The sequence below is a fragment of the Chrysochloris asiatica genome, unplaced genomic scaffold (genome assembly GCF_000296735.1).
Source record: "Chrysochloris asiatica unplaced genomic scaffold, ChrAsi1.0 scaffold00006, whole genome shotgun sequence".
NCBI classification, from domain to species: domain Eukaryota; kingdom Metazoa; phylum Chordata; class Mammalia; order Afrosoricida; family Chrysochloridae; genus Chrysochloris; species Chrysochloris asiatica.
The window spans coordinates 25,961,361-25,982,769 of NW_006408524.1; the positions used below are offsets into that span (position 1 = coordinate 25,961,361).

Consider the following 21,409-nt stretch of genomic DNA (forward strand, 5'->3'; position numbering starts at 1 on the left):
TTTTTAAAGAACACTGATATTCTTTACATTTTTAAGAAATATAAAATACAATATGAAAGTCTAAAATGTAGCATAAATACTAATGGCATAGAGTCAGCAAAGAAGGAAAGCTGGTCCCCCCCACTCCTGATTCGGTCAATCATACCTAAAAAAATCTTCTGAATACCATCATCCCTGGTTGTAGACCTACTAAAAGGGTTTATAATTTCAGTCTATAACCTCCTTTTCCCATTATTACTAATAGATAAAAACAATTTCTGATTTGTAATTAATCAGTAGAAAAACAAAGTAAAAGGGGATTATGGGCTAAATCTGATGAATATATTTGAAAAATCTCACAATCACACTGACCAAATTTCACTAGCATTTGAGTCCTAACTGGTGTGGCACTGTGGGCTGATGCGTCAGACTGCAAAGTCATTTGAACCACAAGGTCGGTGGTTCAAGCTCACCAGCTGCTCCCTGGAAAACCAATACAGGGTTGCTATGGGTTGATCGACTTGACGGCACTTAACAATAACAACAGCTATAAATTTGCCAGTTCCTGAGATTAATGTACTGCCTCTACCTTTTCTATTACTTCTTTGCTCAAACTTGAGTTAATAATAACCATGAGTCCCGCTATGGCACTGTGGGATAAAGCACTGGACTGCAAGGTCATTTTGAGCTGCTCCTTGGGAACCCTATACAGCGTCACTATGAATCAGAACCAACTCAATGGTACTTAACAACAACAATAACCAACTCTTAAAATTGCTCATAACTATTAAGATAAAACCAGAAAAATGTCAAGCACATAGCAAGTGTTCAATAAACAAATAACATTCTAATTCTTCTATGAAGAACTGCCTGAATATGCACTTGGTTATTAAATATGTATTATTAAACAAATGACTTTAAAATGAGAGTATGCATGCAGATTTATATTTTATACTCACACACAGAGACAACAGTACTTTGGTTTCACCATATGGGAGTCCTGGTGTAGTGCTATTAGATAAGCACTGGACTGCTGACCACAAAGTTGGTGGTTCAAACCCACGAGTCACTCCTTGGAAACCCTATACATGGTAGCTATGAGTTGGAATCTACTCAACGCTTTATATATATATATATAAATACATACACACACACACACACACATATATATATATGAGTCCTGGTCTGGCGCCGTGGGTTAATGCGCCAGACTGCAAAGTCATTTGAATCTCAAGGTTGGCAGTTCAAGTTCACCAGTCACTCCTTGGAAACCCTATACAGGGTCGCTATGGGTCAGAATCAACTTGACAGCACTTAACAACAACAACAAATATATATACACATAACACAGAGAGAGAAAGAGAGTCCTGGTGTGGTGCTATGGGTTAATGCCCTGGATTGCAAAGTCTGTTTGAACCACAGGTTTGGCAGTTCAAGCTCACCAGTTGCTCCTCGAAAACCCTATATGGGGTCTCTATGAGTCAGAACCAACTAGACAGAACTTAACAACAACAATATATAAATATAGAGATAGATATATAGATACAGATATATATATCACTCCATATTGTTGTTTTTGTTGTTGTTTTAGTACAGTCGAGTTGATTCCAATTCATAGCAACCCTGTATAGATAGGGTTTCTGAGGAGCAGAGGATGGGTTTGAACTGCCAACCTTGTGATCCAGTGCTGATCCTACAATGCCATAACAGTATAAGCATCAAATACAACCAGCAAGCCATGAAACAATACAGTGTGCAAAAATACCCAAGTACAGTATAACTGGACTACAACTGAGTGGTAGATCAACTGGGGAGAGAAGGGATACGTTCAGATATATACACACACAAACACAGAGTGTTTGATTCACAACTTGGAAATTTACATAAAAACAAATTTTAAAATGCATGCTAAGCACAAGTTCTACTTTGACACACAATGGGGTCGGGGTGGAGAAAGCAGGCTAGAACCCTACAGCTCAAGCATATTTTATAATATTCTGGTGTCCTCCTTAGAATGCTCCCCAGTTATCTATAAACAAGCAAGGTGGGTCTGTTGATAAGGTAGCCCTACTAATAGGAAGCCAAATGAACTTCAAAGAAGGCAGGTGGACATCAGGACCACAGTGCCAAGTTGCACATCACATCCAGTTTCTCAGAGTGGAGTAGGGAGAGAAGGGGTACCCAGGGGCAGCGGCTTGGGACTAGACAATGACCAGAAGAGCTATGTACCAGAATCTGAAGGGCACAGGAGAGAGGAAGGGGTGAAGCAAGAAGGGTACCAGTGCTCCTTCCAGTCGGGCTGAATCTAACCATGTGGGATTAGACTCCTTGCTTCCTTCAAGGTCAAACCACACAGGAAAACCAGCTTTCATTTTTTATGTGAAACTCATTTGCTTGGAAATAAATGGTCACATAACCAGTGGGACAAGGGGCATCCCAAGATAACCCAGTTTCTATTCCAAGATTTGGCTTGCAGAAGGTGAATCCGAATCCAACTGTAATCATCTAATCATAAATTTTTTTTCAAAAACAAAAACATTGCCATCCAGTCAATTCCAACTCCTGGCCACTCCATGCATTTCAGAGTAGAACCGCACTCCAGAATTTTCAGGGACTATAATCTTATGGAAAAAGGTCTGTGGGTGGTGCAATGGTTTGCTCTCAGCTACTAACCTAAAAGTTGTCAGTTCAAACCCACCCAGCAGCACCATGGAAAAAGGGCCGAGGGACCTGTTTCTGTAAAGCTGATAGCCCAAAAACCTAATGGAGCACTTCTATTCTGTAGCCCATGGGGTTGCCATGAATCCAAATTAATCCAATGGTAACAGGTTTGGAATCCTGAAGTAAATTGCGGGCCTTTCTTCCATGGAGGTGCTTGGTGGATTTGAACCATCAATCTTCCACTGAGTAGCCAAGTGCAAACCATATGCACCAGCCATAACCTCCAGAATATACACAATGCTGTTGTTGCTAAGTGGCACTGAGTCTATTCCAACTTACAGCAACCCTGTACAGAGTTTACAAGGAGCAGCAGGTGGATATGAACCACTGAGCTTGAGGTTCACAATCCAGTGATGATCCTACAGTGCTACACCAGGAGTCCATAAAAACAACAGGGCTTCCAAAAGTTCATGGGCAAATTTCATTATCTTTTAATCCCATTTTTCTACAAACGTTTTGAAGCCTCTTTATACAGTGCTTCCCCAAGCGGACAAGGATTTGTGTCTGTTTTGTACAGTCTTATATTCCCAGTGCCTACCCGAAAGCAAGGAGTTCTGGTGTGGTGCTGTGGGTTAATGCGCTGGACTGCACAGTGCATTTGAACCATTGAAGGTCAATGGTTCAAACTCACCAGTTGCTCTTTGAAAACTCTACATAGGGTCAATATGGATCAGAACTGACTTGATAGTACTTAACATGCCTAAAGCAATCACTTAATAAATACTTGCTGAATGAATGACAGCTGCCTAGCTTTCAGAGTCTTTTCTGAGCCATCATTTGTACAGCACAATAAACCTGTAAGGTTGTCAGTGCATGCATTACATTATCCTATGCTTTATACAGAACAAGGTTCAAAGGAATTAATGACTTTTTTCAAAGTCTTATTGTTGTTGTTAAGTGTCACCAAGTAGGTTCTGACTCACAGCACCCCTGTATAGGGTTTCTGAGGAGCGGATTGTGGGTTTGAATCACCAACGCCGACCTGGTGATTAGCATCCCAGTGCTAGAAAAAAATCAGGAGCCACAATTCACCAAAAGAGACCTAAATCCTCAAGTTCCTGATCAAGAGCACTTTTCACTAAGACATATATACTACTATATAAAAGTCACACTCTACAGTGTGCAAAAATAACCTAGTGTAGTATAAGCGGACATTTTGGCAGATCAACCAGGGGAAGCAGGGTTGTGTTCAAAACAATGAAGTGATTCCTGGTCAAAAAAACATGGCCTGCACTTAAGTAGCAGCATAAATAAAGAGATGCCTGCTGTCCTTTGACCTCAACTATGGAAACTTTTACTCTGCACAAGACAAGCAGCTCCTCAATGCTGACAGGGCTAACAGGACTCGGTGGCCCCCTGCTCAATCCTCACTGGTGATGGCCAGTATGCAGCTTCCCAGGGGAAGCATGTGGAGGCAGGGCTGCTGTGCAAACCAGAGCTACAGAGACCACATCTAAGCGAGCAGCCATCAGCCACCTGGGCCCCATGCAGACAATTCAAATTAGAGCTATCCTCAAGGGGAAGGGCAGAAACCACCTGACCAGGTCTTTGTTCTGTCTTGCTTGTGGTATCATATTTTCTGTTGACTTGACTCAGCTACTCTTTCAATGAATTCAGGTATTCTGGTTGCTTCTACTCTTTCTTGTTCCTCTGCCATCTTTTTCTATTCCCACCTTCCCACAGTTTATAATCTTAGAGGTTCATTTATGTCAAAGGAAAGGCACTATGTCAATCTAGGAGTAATAAATATTAGTATTCACGTGCATACTTAATACCCAAGCCTTTTATGAGTGAAACGCATGGGGAGAAGGCAGTATATTGCCTCAGACTGTGGGATAATGCACTGGACTGCAAGGTTGGTTTGAACCTCAAGTCGGTGGTTCAAATTCACCTGCTGCTCCTTGGAAACCCTATCTATACAGGGTAGCTCTGAGTTAAAGTTAACTTGACAGCACTTAACAAGCAAGCAAGCAAGCTCTAAGGTACCATTTAGGGAACTCAAAGGCGATTCCATCAGATCTTAAGGGGAAAAAAAGAGGATTCAGGAGACTGTGGCCTGTCACCAACTGGTCAGGTGACTCAGTTCATTTCCTCTTCTATAAAACTGAAGTTGGAAACAATTAGCTGGAAACTGTTCCATTTCTAAGTGTACTAAAATACAATGACAAACACTTAGATGTAGTTAAGTGCCTTTGAGTCAGTTGTGACTCCTAGAGACCCTATGTAGGGTTTTTCCAAGGGGCAGCTGATGGGTCTGAACTGCTGACCTTGTGATGAACAGGCTAGTGCTTATCCTATAGTGCCACACCAGGACTCCAACACAGTATTTAGTGTGTGTATACACACACATATATATGTATATACCGCTTATATAGTATACATTATATGCCAAGGCACTGTTGTGATTTATATACATTCATTCATTATTTAATCTTGTCAACAACCTTATGAGGTTGGTATTGTTAATCCCATTTTACAGACAGATAACTACACGCAAAGAGGAGTGAAAATGCTCACCCAAACCACCAGTAAGTGGCAGAGCCAGAACCCAAGAAGTCTGGTCTCAGAGTCTTCAAGCAAATCATGATGAAGCATTGCTTTCCATGGGATGGTGGTGGGTGGTGATGGTGGTAGTGTGCCTGAATTTGGCTCTGACTCATAGCGACCCTGTACAGGGTTTCTGAGGCTGCAAATCATTATGGGAGCAGACAGCCTCATTTTCCTCCAGCGGAACAGCTGGTAGTTTCAAACTGAAGTTCACAGCCTGATTCATAACCACTACGCTACTAAAGACTGGAATCAAAGGGAAATTGCTGTGTGAATTCAAATACCTTTAATCGAAGTACCCACCATCAAAGAATAATCCAATTAATAAGCCACTGTGAAGACTATTCGATTGTCAACAGATACTCTCTAACAAGCATTCCCTACAAATAGTAATATCAAATCATGAATTTAGAGGAGCCAGAAAGATAGTAGCAGCCCATTGTAGAGCTGATTTTGGTCTGTCAATCATCAGATGTTGTAAATAAACAGTTTTAAGAAGTTCTTTTTTAACTAGGCACATTTGTTTCCTGGGAAATCTTTACTTTTGTCAGATAAACTCCCAAGTAATTTGGATCTGCTTTATCGCTTACAATGTATTTGTTATCTGACTTAATTAGCACATTGTTTTCGTTCTAGATTTAGTCCCAAGTTTGTATCATATGATGTGAACCACAAGATGGTGCTCTAATATAGGAAATGAACTACTGAGTATGTATCTAATTATTAGCAAGTCAAGCTCAGCAATGTTCTGCCCCTCAAGATCATAAAAAATAACAAATAACTCTTGCAATCACTTTGCCCACGCCCATAATCTGAACACAAGAATTTCTGTGTACTTACTTTCTGAGGAACTCTTCCAAACCTTGGCGACGCTGATCCACATGCTGACGATTGTTCATGTTGAAAAATAGGTTTTTAGATGGAAGTTCTGGCAATTGTCTTATGAGAAAGAGAAAAAAACAATGATCAAATCAGACTGGTTTAGTAACAGTGAGGCAAATTATGCTTGACAATAATTACTATACAACTATTAATAAGAAATTGAGGCTATCAATTAGCCTAAAGAAAAAGCAACTTGCAACATTTCTGAACCCCTTCATGGACATATCTAAAAAAGCTGGTGGAACTCAAATGATAAATTTTAAAACTAACTGAAAGTGTGTTATTGTAGTCAAGAAGAAAGCCTATGAAATCCTTTATACCTGATCTAATACATAGGGAACTTAATACTTAGTTACTGAATATAAGGCAGTGTCCATAGTACACCCTTTAAATTACTTACACCAGCAGAGCATTACTTTGGAGTCTCTGCCTTAGCCATACAAACTCTCTGTATCTTCTTCGTACGCAGGATGTTTTCATAGTAAAACACATGCTGTTGGTCTGTTGAGAGAAACAGAAAAAGAAACACTAGCCTCACTTGAGGGAAAAAAAATGCTTTTCTTTTATCTGTAACACACGATATAAAAACAACGAAATGCTATTTGCTTTTGACTCGTGGAGACCACCTTAGGGATCAGAGCAGGACTATGCTCCATAGGGTTTTCAATGACTGATTTTTAGTAGAGTGCCAAGACTTTCTTTCAAGGCACCTCTGGGAAGACTTGAACTGCCAACCTTATTGCTCAGCAGCTGAGCAAAGTTAATCACTTGTGAGATCCAGGGATTTCTATTACTATCTCACCCACCCACTCACTGCCATCAAGTCGATTCTGACTCATAGCAACCTACAGGACAGGGCGGAAGTCATTCAAAAATCTTCATTCTCAACAGGATTACACAACCAAAATTGTATTTATGCCAGCCAGTGCTCTAAAATCTTGTCCTTGCCCACCATATGAAGAGCGCTGGGATGACATCAGTGAGCAGCTATTATTCTGGATGAGTCGAATCCAGCTGCTTTCAAAATCCTGAAGTCGTTTCCTGCTCACCTAGTTTAGCACTGACTTTAAGGAATGGATCATCAAAAACAAAGTCTAAATTGAGAGCCTGGGGTCGTCTGCTGTGCTTTAAGACCATTCAAGCAGCTGGAGGAGAATTTGGGGATAAGACACTTTCTCATATCCTTGACACAATATCTATGTCACAGAAGCCGCCCCACTCCTGAACATGAGTGTCAGAGGCAGCGCACAACTCACCAGGAATCCTGAAATAACTTCTAAACATGAGAACATTTCCTTTCTCTACCAGATGTGAGGGGGGCGCTGGGAAGAGGGTCAGCCTGGAGGGCAACTGCTGTTGTTGTTAGGTGTCTTCAAGTTGGTTCCGACTCACAGCAACCCGGTACAGGGTTTCCGAGGAGCGGTTGGTGGTTTTGAACCCGGAATTCCAGTCAGGCTCTGCTATGGGGCAGTCATCTAACTTTCTCCTGACTGTGCAGAGCGATGAAATCGGACCTACCCATTTCATGGAGTGATTGTGAAGATGGTAACAAGCACCTGGTAAATGTTATCTAGGAATATTACTGTTGTTGTTGTTGTTAAGTGCCGTTGAGTCGATTCTGACCCATAGCGACCCTGTATAGTGTTTCCGAGGAGCTGCTGGTGAGCTTGAACCGCCAACCTTGCAGTTCAAACAACATTGCAGTCTGGCGCATTAACCCACAGCGCCACACCAATATTTACTAAATGCTCTTTTTCTGTAGAAAAAGCTACCTCCAATGTCCTCATCCTCAACTAAACCACAGTGCTCCTCCTCTGGATAAACAGAGCCCTGGTGAATATGTGTACTTCTCCTCTGGGCAAAACAAGATACTGGAAATTTGTCTCTTCATTTTTTTTTTTAATTGGTGGTGGTGGTTATGTGCTGTGGAGTCAGTTCTGACGCATAGCGACCCTGAATAGGGTTTCCAAGACTGTAAATCTTTACAGGAGCAGAAAGCCTCATTTCTCTCCCATGGAATGCTGGTAGTTTCAAACTGCTGACCTTGAGGTTAGCAGCCCGACTCATATTCACTACATTTTTATATTCCCTGTATTTGTTTCAAAATTCTATATCATAATCTTTATATTGTCAAATGAGAAACAGATTTTTCTCTTTTGTCCCCAATATTTATGTGATTTCTCAAATTGCTATTATTCTATTAGCAGCTGTTCTCCTTGAGACAGCTAAGTGATATGTGCATTAATTCTCAAACTGTTTCCATAAAATGGATAGTTCCTTGTATTCTTGCTATATAAAAGTTCAGGAAAACTCAGGCTGCAGAGAGGTAGCCACTGGTCCAAGTCCTATTATCTTTGGTGGTGTGGCAGCAAAGTATACTGGCAGGATTTGTGGCACAAAAACAGTCTGTGGGTGGAGCCCAAAGCACATCAGGGCATGGCTCTAATGTGCTCCTTAGGGACTAAACTAGAAGGCTATGTTACACCAGAATTGGTGTCCTAACGAGTCTGGGGAAAGGTCTCCGCTCAGCTGTCTCGCCCCAAAGAATACCAGGCCACTGCAGGGACTCCTGTTGCCTTGGGTACAGGTTGGGTCAATTCAAACTCACTTAGATTTCTCTGTTCAGAGTCACTATGAATATCCATCACTGGAGATTCATCTGTGATCTACATTAGAGTAAGGACTGCCCATACATCCTTTATTTGCAAAACAAATTCAGGAGCGTTGTCTATGATGACCTATTCAGCAATTCATTAGCTTAAAGTTTCAAGTAAATTTAAGATTTCAGAGTCACCTATTATTAGTCCCCTTGAGGTTAACTAAAACAGGTTAAACACCAGATTTCTTTACCTGCAAAGCTCCACAAGTATAAAATCTAAGAGAGGCAGACTAGAATTCTCTGGCCCAGACATTCTCTCTTTGTCATAACAAGCAGAAGCCTCTCCCAACACAGATCTAACTGAGATCCCAAATTCATTAAGTTCCTCTAAATTTATTTGCTTGTTTTTGCAGTCCTAGCCTCCAAGCCAAGATTCACTGTCAATTTATTAGCATTTTAGACAAACACCAGAATAGTATCAAATAATATTTGTTGAACCAATCACTTCTGGCTAGGATGGAGATTTCAGAATTAATTTTATGCTATTTTTATAGCAGAAAAGACTCTATACCTGCATTTGCTGTTTTGTTGTTGTTGTTGTTAAGGGCCGCCGAGTCAGGTTCCTACCCATAATGACCCTGTATAGGAGCAGTTGGTGAACTTGAACCAGAGGCCTTCCAGTTCAAGTGGACATTGCAGTCTAGCGCATTAACCAACAGCGCCACACCAGGATATCAGGCCTACCATAATGTATATGATGTTGTTGTTAAGTACCGTGGAATTGGTTCCAACTCATAAGTGACCCTGCACAGGGTTTCCAAGGCTTTAAATCTTTACGGGAGCATAACACCTCATCTTTCTCCTGCAGAACAGCTGGTAGTTTCGAACTGTTGACCTTGAGATAGGCAACCCGACTAGTAACCACTATGTTACCAGAGCTCCTTAACGTATATGGACTCACAATATTTTAGACACAGTTAAAGAATTTCTGATGATATATATAAAATATTGCTTTTTTTTTTTTTCCCAGAAAACTCTACATCCTCTCAAAACTAAAGATTTATCAGGCAATATTTTCTAGAAATATGCTATAACAAATCTTAAAGAAATACTGTTAATGAGCTATACTCCTTAACCATATATTTTAATTGTGCTAAGATAGTCATGGAGTCCTGGTGTGGTGCTGTAGGATAAGCACTGGACTGCAAGGTTGTTTGAACTGCAAGGTCAATGGTTCAAATTCACCACCTGCTCCTTGGAAACCCTATACAGGGTCGCTATGCATCAGAACTGACTCGAAGGCACTAAACAACAACAACAATATCTTCATACATGAAAACAATAAACTTTAAAATCTTAACAACAGTAATAAAGAATTCAAAAACTTTAAACTTGAGGAACCATCCTTCTACTGAGTTTAAGAGATAAATCCGTTCGAATCACTGAAATTTAGTTCTTTGAACTCAGAAAACTTTTACAAATTTTAAGCATATCATAAACCCCAAACCAAACCCACTGCCACATAAGCGATTCATAGTGCCTCATAAAATGTTTGCTATGAAAAATTACCACGACTTCTGCTGACTACTAACTGGATACTTACGTGAATACAGATCTCATAGTCAATATAAGAATGCCAAAAGTCCTCCTTCTGAATCCTAGGGTCTCGGACCCACACACTTACAAATTCCTGTAAGGGCATCATAAACAAAGAAAAAGTTTCAGAATTTCAAGTAGCAGTAGAGAGAGCTACGAGAAATGACTGTACAAGAATGCTGAAGCTTACCCAAAGCAGTGGTAATCCTTCAAAAAACAAGAAGTTAATGAATCAGACACCACAGGCAAGTGTGAAAAAAAAAAAAAAAAAAAAAAAAAAAACCCCTTTTTTTTTTCTTTTAAACCACAAACAATTTAGCTTTATAAAACGTTATTTGCAAACAAGTAAGAAAGCATCCTAAAAAGCTGGTTTTTTCATTTTAAACATAAAAAGTGGGTTCACTTTTTGCTCAAATTTTACAAACAGTCCTTTTAAATTTCTTCAGGACTCTAAACAAAGACTACAGGCCCTTGGCCCTGCCTAGTAAATCCTCCTAGGGCTCAAGAAGGGGTGGTAACGATCATGTGGAAAGTCAGCACTGAGCGCTGAAATGGACTCTGGGTGTGCAAACCCGCCTTGTGACAGTAAGGAGTAATAACTTACTAGTAGAAATACAAACACCTTCTTTTATGTAATACTTTGCTATTTTCAAAATAAATCCCGATCTATTAGGTCACTTCATCTTCATAATAACCTGCTATGGCAAAAGAGATGTTTAAGAAAAGGAAAAAAAAAAAGCATTACAGTGGAAATTTTCATTCCCTTTTAAAGATAATAAAAATAAAAATATGGAGTAAAATTTTAAACACAATACTTTTCACAAACTGCTCTTTACTAAGTTAGATAGGTTCAAACACGAAAGAATGGGCAGGAAAAGAAATGCTTGACTTGGCACAATTAGCATTAAGATAATCATAAAATTTACTAACTGGATCTAATTTTGAGTATTTCAGCTTGTTGTGAAGTTTAAGACTTAGAGGCATCTAACATGGCTTTACTTTGGCAAAACAGACTCAGGCTGTAAACACTTCAGAGCAGATGAGGAAGAAGAAAAAGTCTAGAGTTTTCTGGACATAGTGCCTTCATTTTACTAAAACAAAGAAACAACAAAACAACAACAGTCCATACTTTGTGCTTACATTTGAGACCTCTGCCCCACTGCTTGTCCTCTGTACACAGGGATTCTGAATCAATGCCCTATTAAATTGCATTATGTCATTTTTAAATCCTTTAGGGAGATACAGAGATAGAATACGGCAAGATAACAATATGGTGATGTTATAAATATTCTGGCTATTATTTCTTAAAATCACAGTCTAAATGACAAGAGGGACTATTGTTGAGTGCCATCCAGTCAGTTCTGACTTACAGTGACCCTGTGTAGGGTTTCTGAGACTGTAAGTCTTTGCAAAAGCAGAAAGCCTTGTCTTTCTCCTGCAGAGCCACTGGTGAGCTCAAACTGCCAACCTGTGGTTCACAGTACAGTGCTTATCCTACAGAGCCAGCACACTGTTGTTGTTGCTGTTAAGTGCCGTCCAGTCGGTTCCGACCCATAGCGACCCTGTATAGGGTTTCCAAGGAGCGACTGGTGAGCTTGAACCACCGACCTTGCAGTTCAAACCGAACTTGCAGTCTAGTGTATTAACCCACAGTGCCACACAGGGATTCCATGACAAAGTTGGCCCTGCCTAAAAGCTGAGTAAAGACAGAACAATGACAACAGCTGACAAGGTCACCCTGCCCCCTTCCAGCCACACTCCTGGGGAAGGCTACTCATCTTGTCACATGGAAGTCTTCCTCAGAGGGTGCTGGGCGCTCTACCTTCCACTGCAGAGGGAGAAGTTCATGGACATACCAAAAAGGAAATTAAGTATTTTCAACAGCTCAATGTTCTACACTAACTGTAGAATGTATGCATCTGTTACTGAAGTACTCAGTCTTCATCAAGATTAAACACAAATGAAAGGACAAGGAAAGCTGTTAGTAAATTTGCTACAAAGTTGTCATTTTAAAAAAGTTTCTGAACAAAAATAATAAAATCAAGAGTCACTACAGTGCCACATACCCACTAGCCACTCACTATATTATAAACCAATGATGACTGTTGTTAAGTACCGTCGAGTAAGTTCTAACTCACAGTGACCCAAGAACAGGGTTTCTGAGGGACAGCTGGTATGTTTGAACCTCCAACCTTGTAGTTAGCAGTTCAGCTTACCCTTCAGTGCCATGGTAGCAATGACAAATAGTTCTGAGAACTACCAGAACGCTTCCCCCTATTTGTTACCTACAGTTCAATTGCTAACATACAGGCTTTAAGCAACCTGTCCCTTTTCATGGGACGAGCGCTGGGTTTATGGACACAGAACTAGGGGCAAATCTTGGCTCACCTACTTCCTTAAGTCTGAATGTATGCACTGAGGCTCATTCTGCACATCTGGGGAATGGAAATGATACCTGCCCAACCTATCAGAGCTACTTGTTAACCAGCTGAACAAGTTACAACCAAGTCAGTTCCAACTCATGGTGACCCCGTGTGTGTCAGAATACAACTATGTGCCATAGAGCAGCCAAAGGTTGATTTTTTGCTAGGCCTTTCTTCCAAGAACACCTCTAGGTGGACTCAAACTTCTAGCTGGACCCCATCAGAGACTCAACTGTTTGTCAGAAGGATCATTTATTTTATAAAATAAACATGCACATACTGGGAAATTTTTTGAAAAGTGCTATATGAATGTAAAGCAGTACTATATGAAAAGGAAAAAGCTTATAAACCCAAAGCATTGAATTATTCCCACAGGCATCGGCAACAAGTTAAGAATAGCTAAACCAACTGCATATATTTTTTAAAGTACAAAAAAAAAAACCCGATAGTGAACACTTAGGAATCCTAGTGTGACACGACTTTATAGTATTTGTAGAAGGAATAGTCAGCATAACACCAAATGAAGTTAGAGTCTATTTTCCTCGTTTCTATGAGTAAAATTCTCAAACTTTACCACTATTATTTGTTAGTTAAGTCTAATCGTTATCCAAGGAAGGATGTGTTGAATACATATTCTAAAACCATGAGGATAAGAAAATGTCTTCTAAGAGCAAAGCAATGCATTTGAAATGCTACATCAAAATGAACTACTGTGCTAAGGCTTCAAATATGACTTTCTTCATCTGGAAATCCTTTGTTAACTTGGTTGGAGTGTCACTGTTCTGTAGTGAATGGCAAAGTCTTTCCCTTTCTGTTTCCCAAAATGTTGCTGTGACCCTGCGAGTCATCCCCAGCTGCTGTTCACGCCCTGTTACAATTCCAAGGTTACTTCATACATACCCATGTGAGCTGAGGTGGTTGTTAAATTAGCTACCAACTGCCTCTTCTTCCAGCTAGACCGTCCTACTTGGGAAACCCACAAGCACTCAGAGTCGAGTCTAGAGCCCTTCCCACGTCATGCTACTTCCCATCTCAGAAAAAGGCATCCATAGTAACTGTAAAACCCCAGCTAGAACCCAGTTACCCCAGACTACTCCTCTCTTTGATTTACTCCCCAAATCTACCCTGATTAAGACCTTCAGATTCATTCTCCTTTGAACCACCTACAACTCAATCACTGCCTTGGTTCAAGGACCTCTTGCCCAACATTAATTCAAGAGTTGCTAATTGATCTCCGGGCCCTTATCCAATTCATTCTGAACACTAAGACAAGATTGGCTCCAAAGCATACATCTGATGATGTCATTTCCCTGCTGAAAATCCTTCAAAGCCTTTCTTATAACCTTCAAGAGCAAGTTCACACTCTTTAAGTAGCACATATAGTCTTTCATGAGTCTCACTCCATCTAACTCTGAAAGCTAAGCTTACTCCGCCCAGATATACAACCTGTTATCTCACACGGCCAGGGCTTTTAAATATGTTGTTCCCTCTGCCTGGATTGCTGGCCCCACTCCACCTCCTGCTTTCTTTCCTTTTTTTTTTTTTTTTTTGCTAACTCTAAATTCCATTTCATAATTCAACTTGGTCACGGTTCCCTCTGGAAATCCTTCTAAGATTCACCCAGTTTGAACTACTTGATCCGCTACTCAACCCCTCAAGCTCCTAGGCATGCCTACAATTACCTACAGACCTCCTCTATCAGAAACTAAGTTATGAGACTTAACTGCATCCCATTAATATCATTAAATGAAAAAATGCATACATGTATGAATGAAAGATTTCAGGAAAAAAACGAGATCAAACTTTTACTGAACTAAAATCCTCATCCATTTGAGTCTTGGACTCTATGGATTAAGAAGGCTTTCAGCAGCTGGTGCAAAGTTTATCTTAACAAACCCATTCCTCTAAGGTGTGCCAATTAACAGCATACGACTACAGGAGCAATGTTTAAGATCTATGAGAACAAACTGTTTTCAAGCACCCTGAAGAACTCCAGAAGCACTTATTTACATAGAAATAATTGAAAATCACTCTGATAGCTTTAGTAACTTAGTGATGTTAGGGTCCCTTAAGACTTGTAACAGACAACAATTTGTTAGTCTAGTTGGAGTTAAAATATGTACTCAAGAGTAATAAAAGTACATTTATTTTAAAATATTCTATAATTCAGATGGGCCTCCCTTCCCCCACCCTGCAATTAGTAGGAATTAGTGAAGTTTCACCACACTCGCAGCTCTGAACAGCACACCCAGGAAGCCAAGGTTCACCTATAATCCCTTAATTAGACGCATCCCTCACGATACTGCCCACCATCCTTCAAAGGAATGCTGACAGTCTGTCAGCCACAGAGGACATCTCGGGGGTTCCATACCTAGAATCATATGGATTTCCGATGAAAATTGCCTCAGCAGAAGCAGTTAGTCAATTTAATAACCTTATTAAACACTTTAACGACTTCTTGGGTCTAATGACTGTATCTAGTGTGGAAGAAAAAGTCAGGCAGAGTAGAATTAAAAATTTAAACTAACAGATCCCTACTGTTCTTCACGTGAAATAGACTTCTAAAGAGACAGCTAGACTCTGAAAACTAATTCCAGTGTTCTTTTATAATAATCACTCTCTGATTTCAGTGTACCCTGTTTTCCCACCCTCAACTCCAGGTTCAATCATTATTCATTTCCATTTTGTCTTTTTTTCTCTTATACCTAAGGAGTCTTGGTTTGAGGCTATAAGATAAGCACTGGACTGCTAGCCACAAGGTTGGCAATTCAAACCCACCAGTTGATCCTCAAAAACCCTATACAAGGTTGCCATGGGTCAGAACTGATTCCACGGCACTTAACAACACAAAGTGAAGAATTCCATAGTGCTACAAATAATTCAATCACTAACCCACTAGCCAAAATGTTGGAGGTTCTAGTCTACCTAGAGGCACTACAGAAGGAAGGCCTGATGATCTACTTACAAAAATATCAACCATTAAGTACCCTAAGGAGCCCAGTTATCCTCTGAAACCCAGGAGTCGCCATGAGTTGAAATCAACTTGAAGGCAAGTGGTTCTAATAAGAGGTGAAATTAACAATAAAGATAGCTGTATTCTATCAGGCCTAGACATGTACTAGACACTATAGCAAGTATTTTACATGTGCTTTTTTCTCTTCATCTTTTAAACAATCCTAGACCTAGGTTCATTGCAATATTGTTAATAGTAAAAAAGATGGAAACAACAGATGAATGGATAACTTTGAGTACAACTGAGTAATAGCTAAGGTTCTGCGTCAACCTGACTGGGCCACGATTCTCAGTGGTTTTGCAGTTGTGATGTAGTTATCCCCTATGCTGTGATTTGATGTGATAAACCAGTAAGAGGATTAAGGATGGAATATGCCCCCCTTAATTCCACCATCACCCTGATCCAATTTATGGGACATTCCTAATGGTGTGTCATGCAATACCTTTTATCTTACAAGAGATAAAAGGACAGAGACCTGAGCATAGAAGAGGGAGCCACTATCACCAAGAGTCAGGAGTAGTGTGCATTCTTTGGACCTGAGTTCCCTGCACTGTGAAAGTCCTAGATCCAGGCAAAGGTGTATGGAGCTTTCTAAGGAATACTGGGTCTACAGATGCTGAAAGGACACAAGCCTTCTCCAAGTGCTGGCACTCTAAATTTGGACTTGTATCCTCATAGACTATGACAGCATAAACTTCTGGTTGTTAAAGCCATCCACTTGTGGTATTTCTGTTATAGCAGCACAAGAGAACTAAGACACTATACAACTATAGAGAGTAATGAGGATTTCGTGAAACATAACATGAATGCATCTACAGGACATTATGCTGAATACATTACATTAACTTAACTAAGACACTATACAACTATAGAGAATAATGAGGAGTTCGTAAAACATAACATGAATGAATCTAGAGAACATCATGCTGAATACATTACACTAACTTAACTAAGATACTATACAACTATAAAGAATAATGAGGATTTCGTGAAACATAACATGAATGAATCTAGAGAATATTATGCTGAATACAATACATTAACTTAAGTAAATTAATCACAAAAGGACAAATACTATACGGTTTCACTATTACAAAGTTAAGAATAGAGAGAGATACACACAGAAAGAAATGTTCTTTGATGGTTACTAAGAACGGGAGAAGAGAGGAGAAATTGCTTTCTAGATAGTAAACACTTTTTATTTTTGGTAAGGGGAAAGTGAATGAAGGTGAATCCACTAAGTACACAAGAAAAAAGGGACTTTGGTAAATACTATAGAGTATCAGATTTTGCAACAACAGTAATAACCAAAAGATATGTATGTCCTTACATAGGTCTATCGGAAGGCATATGTGAGTACACCATGTGTAGAGGGATATCTATGATCTTAGAAGCCACTGAGTCAGTGTTTCAACTCATATGTTGTACAACAGAATAAATACTGTGCAGTCCTGTGCCATCCTTACAATCAATCACTGCAATGACTGAGTCCATTGTTGCAATCACTGTTATCAATCCATGTCTTGGAGGGTTGCCTATTTTTTTGCTGGCCTCTACTTTACCAAGCACGATGTCATTCTCCGGGGACTGGTCCCTGCTGAAACATATCCAAAGTATGTAAGATGAAGTCTTGCCAGCCTCACGTCTAAAAAGCATTCTGGCTGTTCTTCTTCCTGGCAATCCATAGTACATTTAATATTCTTCACCAAGTCCCTAATTCAAAGGCATCAATTTTCTGATCTTCTTTATTCACTGTCCAACTTCTGATTCATATGAAGTGACTAAAAATACCATGGCTTCAGTCAAATGCACCTTGATCTCCAAAGTGATGTTTTTGGGTTTTAGTACTTTTAAAAGATAATTTGCAGCAGATCTGCCCAATGCATCATTTGATTTTCAGACTGCTACTTTCATGAATATTGATATGGATCCAAGTAAAATGAAATTCATGACAATTTCAATCTTTTCTCCATTTATCATGATAGTGCTTGTTGTTCCAGTTGTGAGGATTTGTATTTTCTTTATGGTGAGGTGTTGTTGTTGTTGTTAAGTGCCATCAAGTTGGTTTTAACTCATAAAACACTGTATAGGGTTTCCAACGAGTCGCTGGTGGGTTTGAACTGCCTACCTTGTGGTTCAAATTGACCTTGCAGTCCAGTGCTTTAGACCACAGCACCACACCAGGACTCCATATTAAAGGCTAAAGTCTCTGATCTTCTTCATTCATTGTTTCACATCCCATTCGCTTCAGCAAGCAAGACTATGTCATCTGTATATTGCAGGCTGTTAATAATTCTTCATCCAACCTGATGTCATATTCTTCATGTAGTACATCTTCTTAGATTATTTGCTCTACAAATTGAGTAAGTATGCTGAAAGGATGAAATCCTGATGAACAGCTTTCCTGATTTTAAACCATGTAGTATTCCGCTGATCCCTGGTACGGTGCTGTAGGATAAGCAATGAACTGGTAACTGAAAGGCTGGCAGTTCAAACCACCACCCACTTTTGGAAACCCTATACAGGACTGCTGTGAGTCAGAACCACACACAACAACAATATGGTAGAACAACTGCCTCTTGGTCTATGTAGTTTCCTCATTAGCACAAAGAAGTGTTCTGGTATTCCCATTCTTCCAATGTGATCTACAATGGCTTTTGATCTACACAACCGAATGCCTTTGTATAGTCAATGAAACATAGGTAAACATCTTTCTGGTATTCTCTGCTTCCAATCAAGACCTTCCAATCAATTGCTTCCAGTCAGTGTACTGACTGCTGCAATAGCTTCTGAATTATCCTTGCACATAATTATTCATGATATTGTTTGATGAGTTCCACATTCCATTTGATCATCTTTCTTTGGAGCAAGCACAAATATAGGTCTCTTCCATTCGGTTGGCCGTGTAGCTATTTTCCAAATTTCCTGGCACCATCGAGTGAGCACCTCCAGTGCTGCATCAGTTTGTTGAAACATTTCAATTTGTATTCCATCAATTCCTGGAGCTTTGTTTTTCCCCAATGTTTTCAGTGCAGTTCAGACTTCTTCAGTACCATTGGTTCATGATCATATGCTACCTCTTAGAAATGTCTGAACATAGACTACTTCTTTTGGAACAGTGAATCTGTGTATTCCTTCCATCTTCTTTTGGTGCTTTCCACATCATTCAATATTTTGCCCATAGAATTCTTCAATGTTGAAATCCAAGCCTTGAATTTTTTCCTCAGTTCTTTCATCTTGAGAAGTGATCTGTGCGTTCTTCCCTTTCGGTTTTCTTACTCTAGGTCTCTGCACGTTTCATTATAATACTTTACTGTGTCTCCTTGAGTCATCCTTTGAAATCTTCTGTTCATCTCTTTTACTTCCATTTCTTCTTTCTCTTCAGTTATCCTACATTCAAGAACAAGTTTCAGAATCTCTTCTGATATCCATTTTGGTCTTTTTTTTTTTTATGATCTTTTGGTTTCTTCACAGATGATGTATACAAAAATCATTTGGATTCCTCTATACTAATGAGTAAAACTCTGAAAAGGAAATTAGGAAATTGTTGTGGTGGCGTTGTTCTTAAGTGTCGTCCAGTTGGTTCCAACTCATAGCGGCCCAGTACAGGGTTTCTGAGGAGCCAGCCTTGAGGTCGAGAGCTTATTCTACAGCACCAAATCTGACTAAGGAAACAAAAGGCCTATACAAAGAAAACAACAAAATGCTACTATAAGAAACCAAAAGAGATTTACAAAAATGGAAGGCTATTTTGTGCTCATGGATAGGAAGACTTAACACTTAACAATGTGAAAAAATCAACAGTACCCAAACTGTAGATATAACATAATCCCAAACCAGATTCTAACATCATTCTTTAAAGAGATGGAAAAACTGATCACTACCTTTATATATAATGGAAAGAGACCTTGTATGAATAAAGCACTACTTAAGAAGAAGAGTAAAGTTGGAGGTCTCTCACTCCCTGATCTCAAAATTTACTACACAGTCACAGAGGTCAAAACAACCTGGTACAGGCACAACAAAAGAACAATGGAATAGAATTGAGAACCCAGAAGTAAATCTATTCACATACTGTCAGCTGATCTTTGACAAATGGCCAAAACACATTAAATGGGGAAGAGCTAGTCTCTTCAACAAATAGTGCTGGCAAAACTGGAAATCCATTTTCAAAAGAATGAAACAAGACCCGTATCTCACACCATACACAAAAACAAACTCAACATGGACTAAAGACTGAAGCATAAAACTTATAATGAAAAAGAACATCAATGAAAAAACAGGGACAAATGAGGAGCTCTAAATACACTATTGTTGTTATTAAGTGCCATGGAGTCGATGCTGACCCATAGCAACCCTGTACAGGGTTTCCAAGGAGCAGCTGGAAACTTGAACCACTAACATTGCAGTTCAAACAACTTTGCAGTCTAGTGCATTAGCCCACAGCGCCACACCAGGACTCCAAATACTCTATTAAACATTACTAAAAACACACAAACAGTAGAAGACAAAATTGATGACTGGGACTCCCTAACTATTAGACACTGATTCCTAATGCAGTGTTGTAGTATCAGCACTGTACTGCAAACCACAAGGTCAGCAGTTCAAATCCACCAGCTGCTCCTCAGAAATCCTATAATGGGTCACTATGAGTCGGAACCGACTTGATGGCACTTTAAGAACCACACGTGCATCAAAAGATTTCGCCAGAAGAGTAAAAAGGGAGTCCACAGACTGGTGAAATTTTTTTGCAATGACATTATCAGACAAGGGACTAATCTCTAAAATTTATAGAAAACTGCATTTCTATAAGAAAAAGACAATCCAATTTAAAAATGGGCACAGAACATGAACAAACAATTCACCAAGGAAAACACTCAGGCAGTCAACAAACATATGAAGAAATACTCATGATCATTAGCCATTGTTGTTGTTGTTAAATGCCGTCAAGGAGGACCAGCTGGTGGGTTTGAACCACCAACCTGTGGTTCAAACTGACCTTGCAATCCAGTGCTTACCTTACAGCACTACACACTAATGGAGATTAGTCATTAGAGAGGTACAAATCAAAACAACAATGAGATATCATCTCACAGCAGCATTAATAGCAAAGTTCAAAGAGACAAAAACAAGCAAATGCTGGCAAGAATGTAGAGGCTGGGCCTCTCCTACATTGCTGGTGGGACTGTAAAATGGCTTAACCACTGGGAAATGGAATGGCACTTCCTCAGAAGGTTAAAATTGAAATACCATATGACCCAGCAATCCTTCTACTTGGTACATACCCACAAGAAATAACAGGTAGGACACGAATAGATATATGCCCGTTGATGTTCATCGTAGCACTATTCACAATAGCAAAAAGATGGAGACAGCCTAAATGTCCATCAATGGAAGAGTGGATAAACAAACGTTGGAACATACCCACGGTGGAATATTATGCAACACTGAAGAATAGCAGTGAATCTATGAAACACCTCTTAATAGGGATTAACCAGGAGGGCACTGTAGTTGTTAGGTGCTGCCAAGTCAATTCCAACTCATAGCAACCATATGCACAACAAAACAAAACACTGCCGGTTCTGAGCCATCCTCTAATCATTGTTAAGCTTGAGCTCATTGCTGCTGCCACTGTGCCAATCCATCTCG

At 39.7% G+C, this 21,409-nt stretch overlaps 1 protein-coding gene across 1 annotated transcript in view; it reads right to left on the minus strand.

Moving 5' to 3' along the window:
• The window catches only part of SNX10 (sorting nexin 10), a 41,306-nt gene that overhangs the window by 6,019 nt on the left and 13,878 nt on the right, over nt 1–21,409 (minus strand). The window contains exons 2-4 of the mRNA XM_006832197.1: nt 10,332–10,418; nt 6,530–6,630; nt 6,088–6,186 (exon numbers count right to left, since the gene is read on the minus strand). Coding sequence (XP_006832260.1) covers nt 6,088–6,186; nt 6,530–6,630; nt 10,332–10,418 — 287 coding nt within the window. The remainder of the gene's footprint in view (nt 1–6,087; nt 6,187–6,529; nt 6,631–10,331; nt 10,419–21,409) is intronic.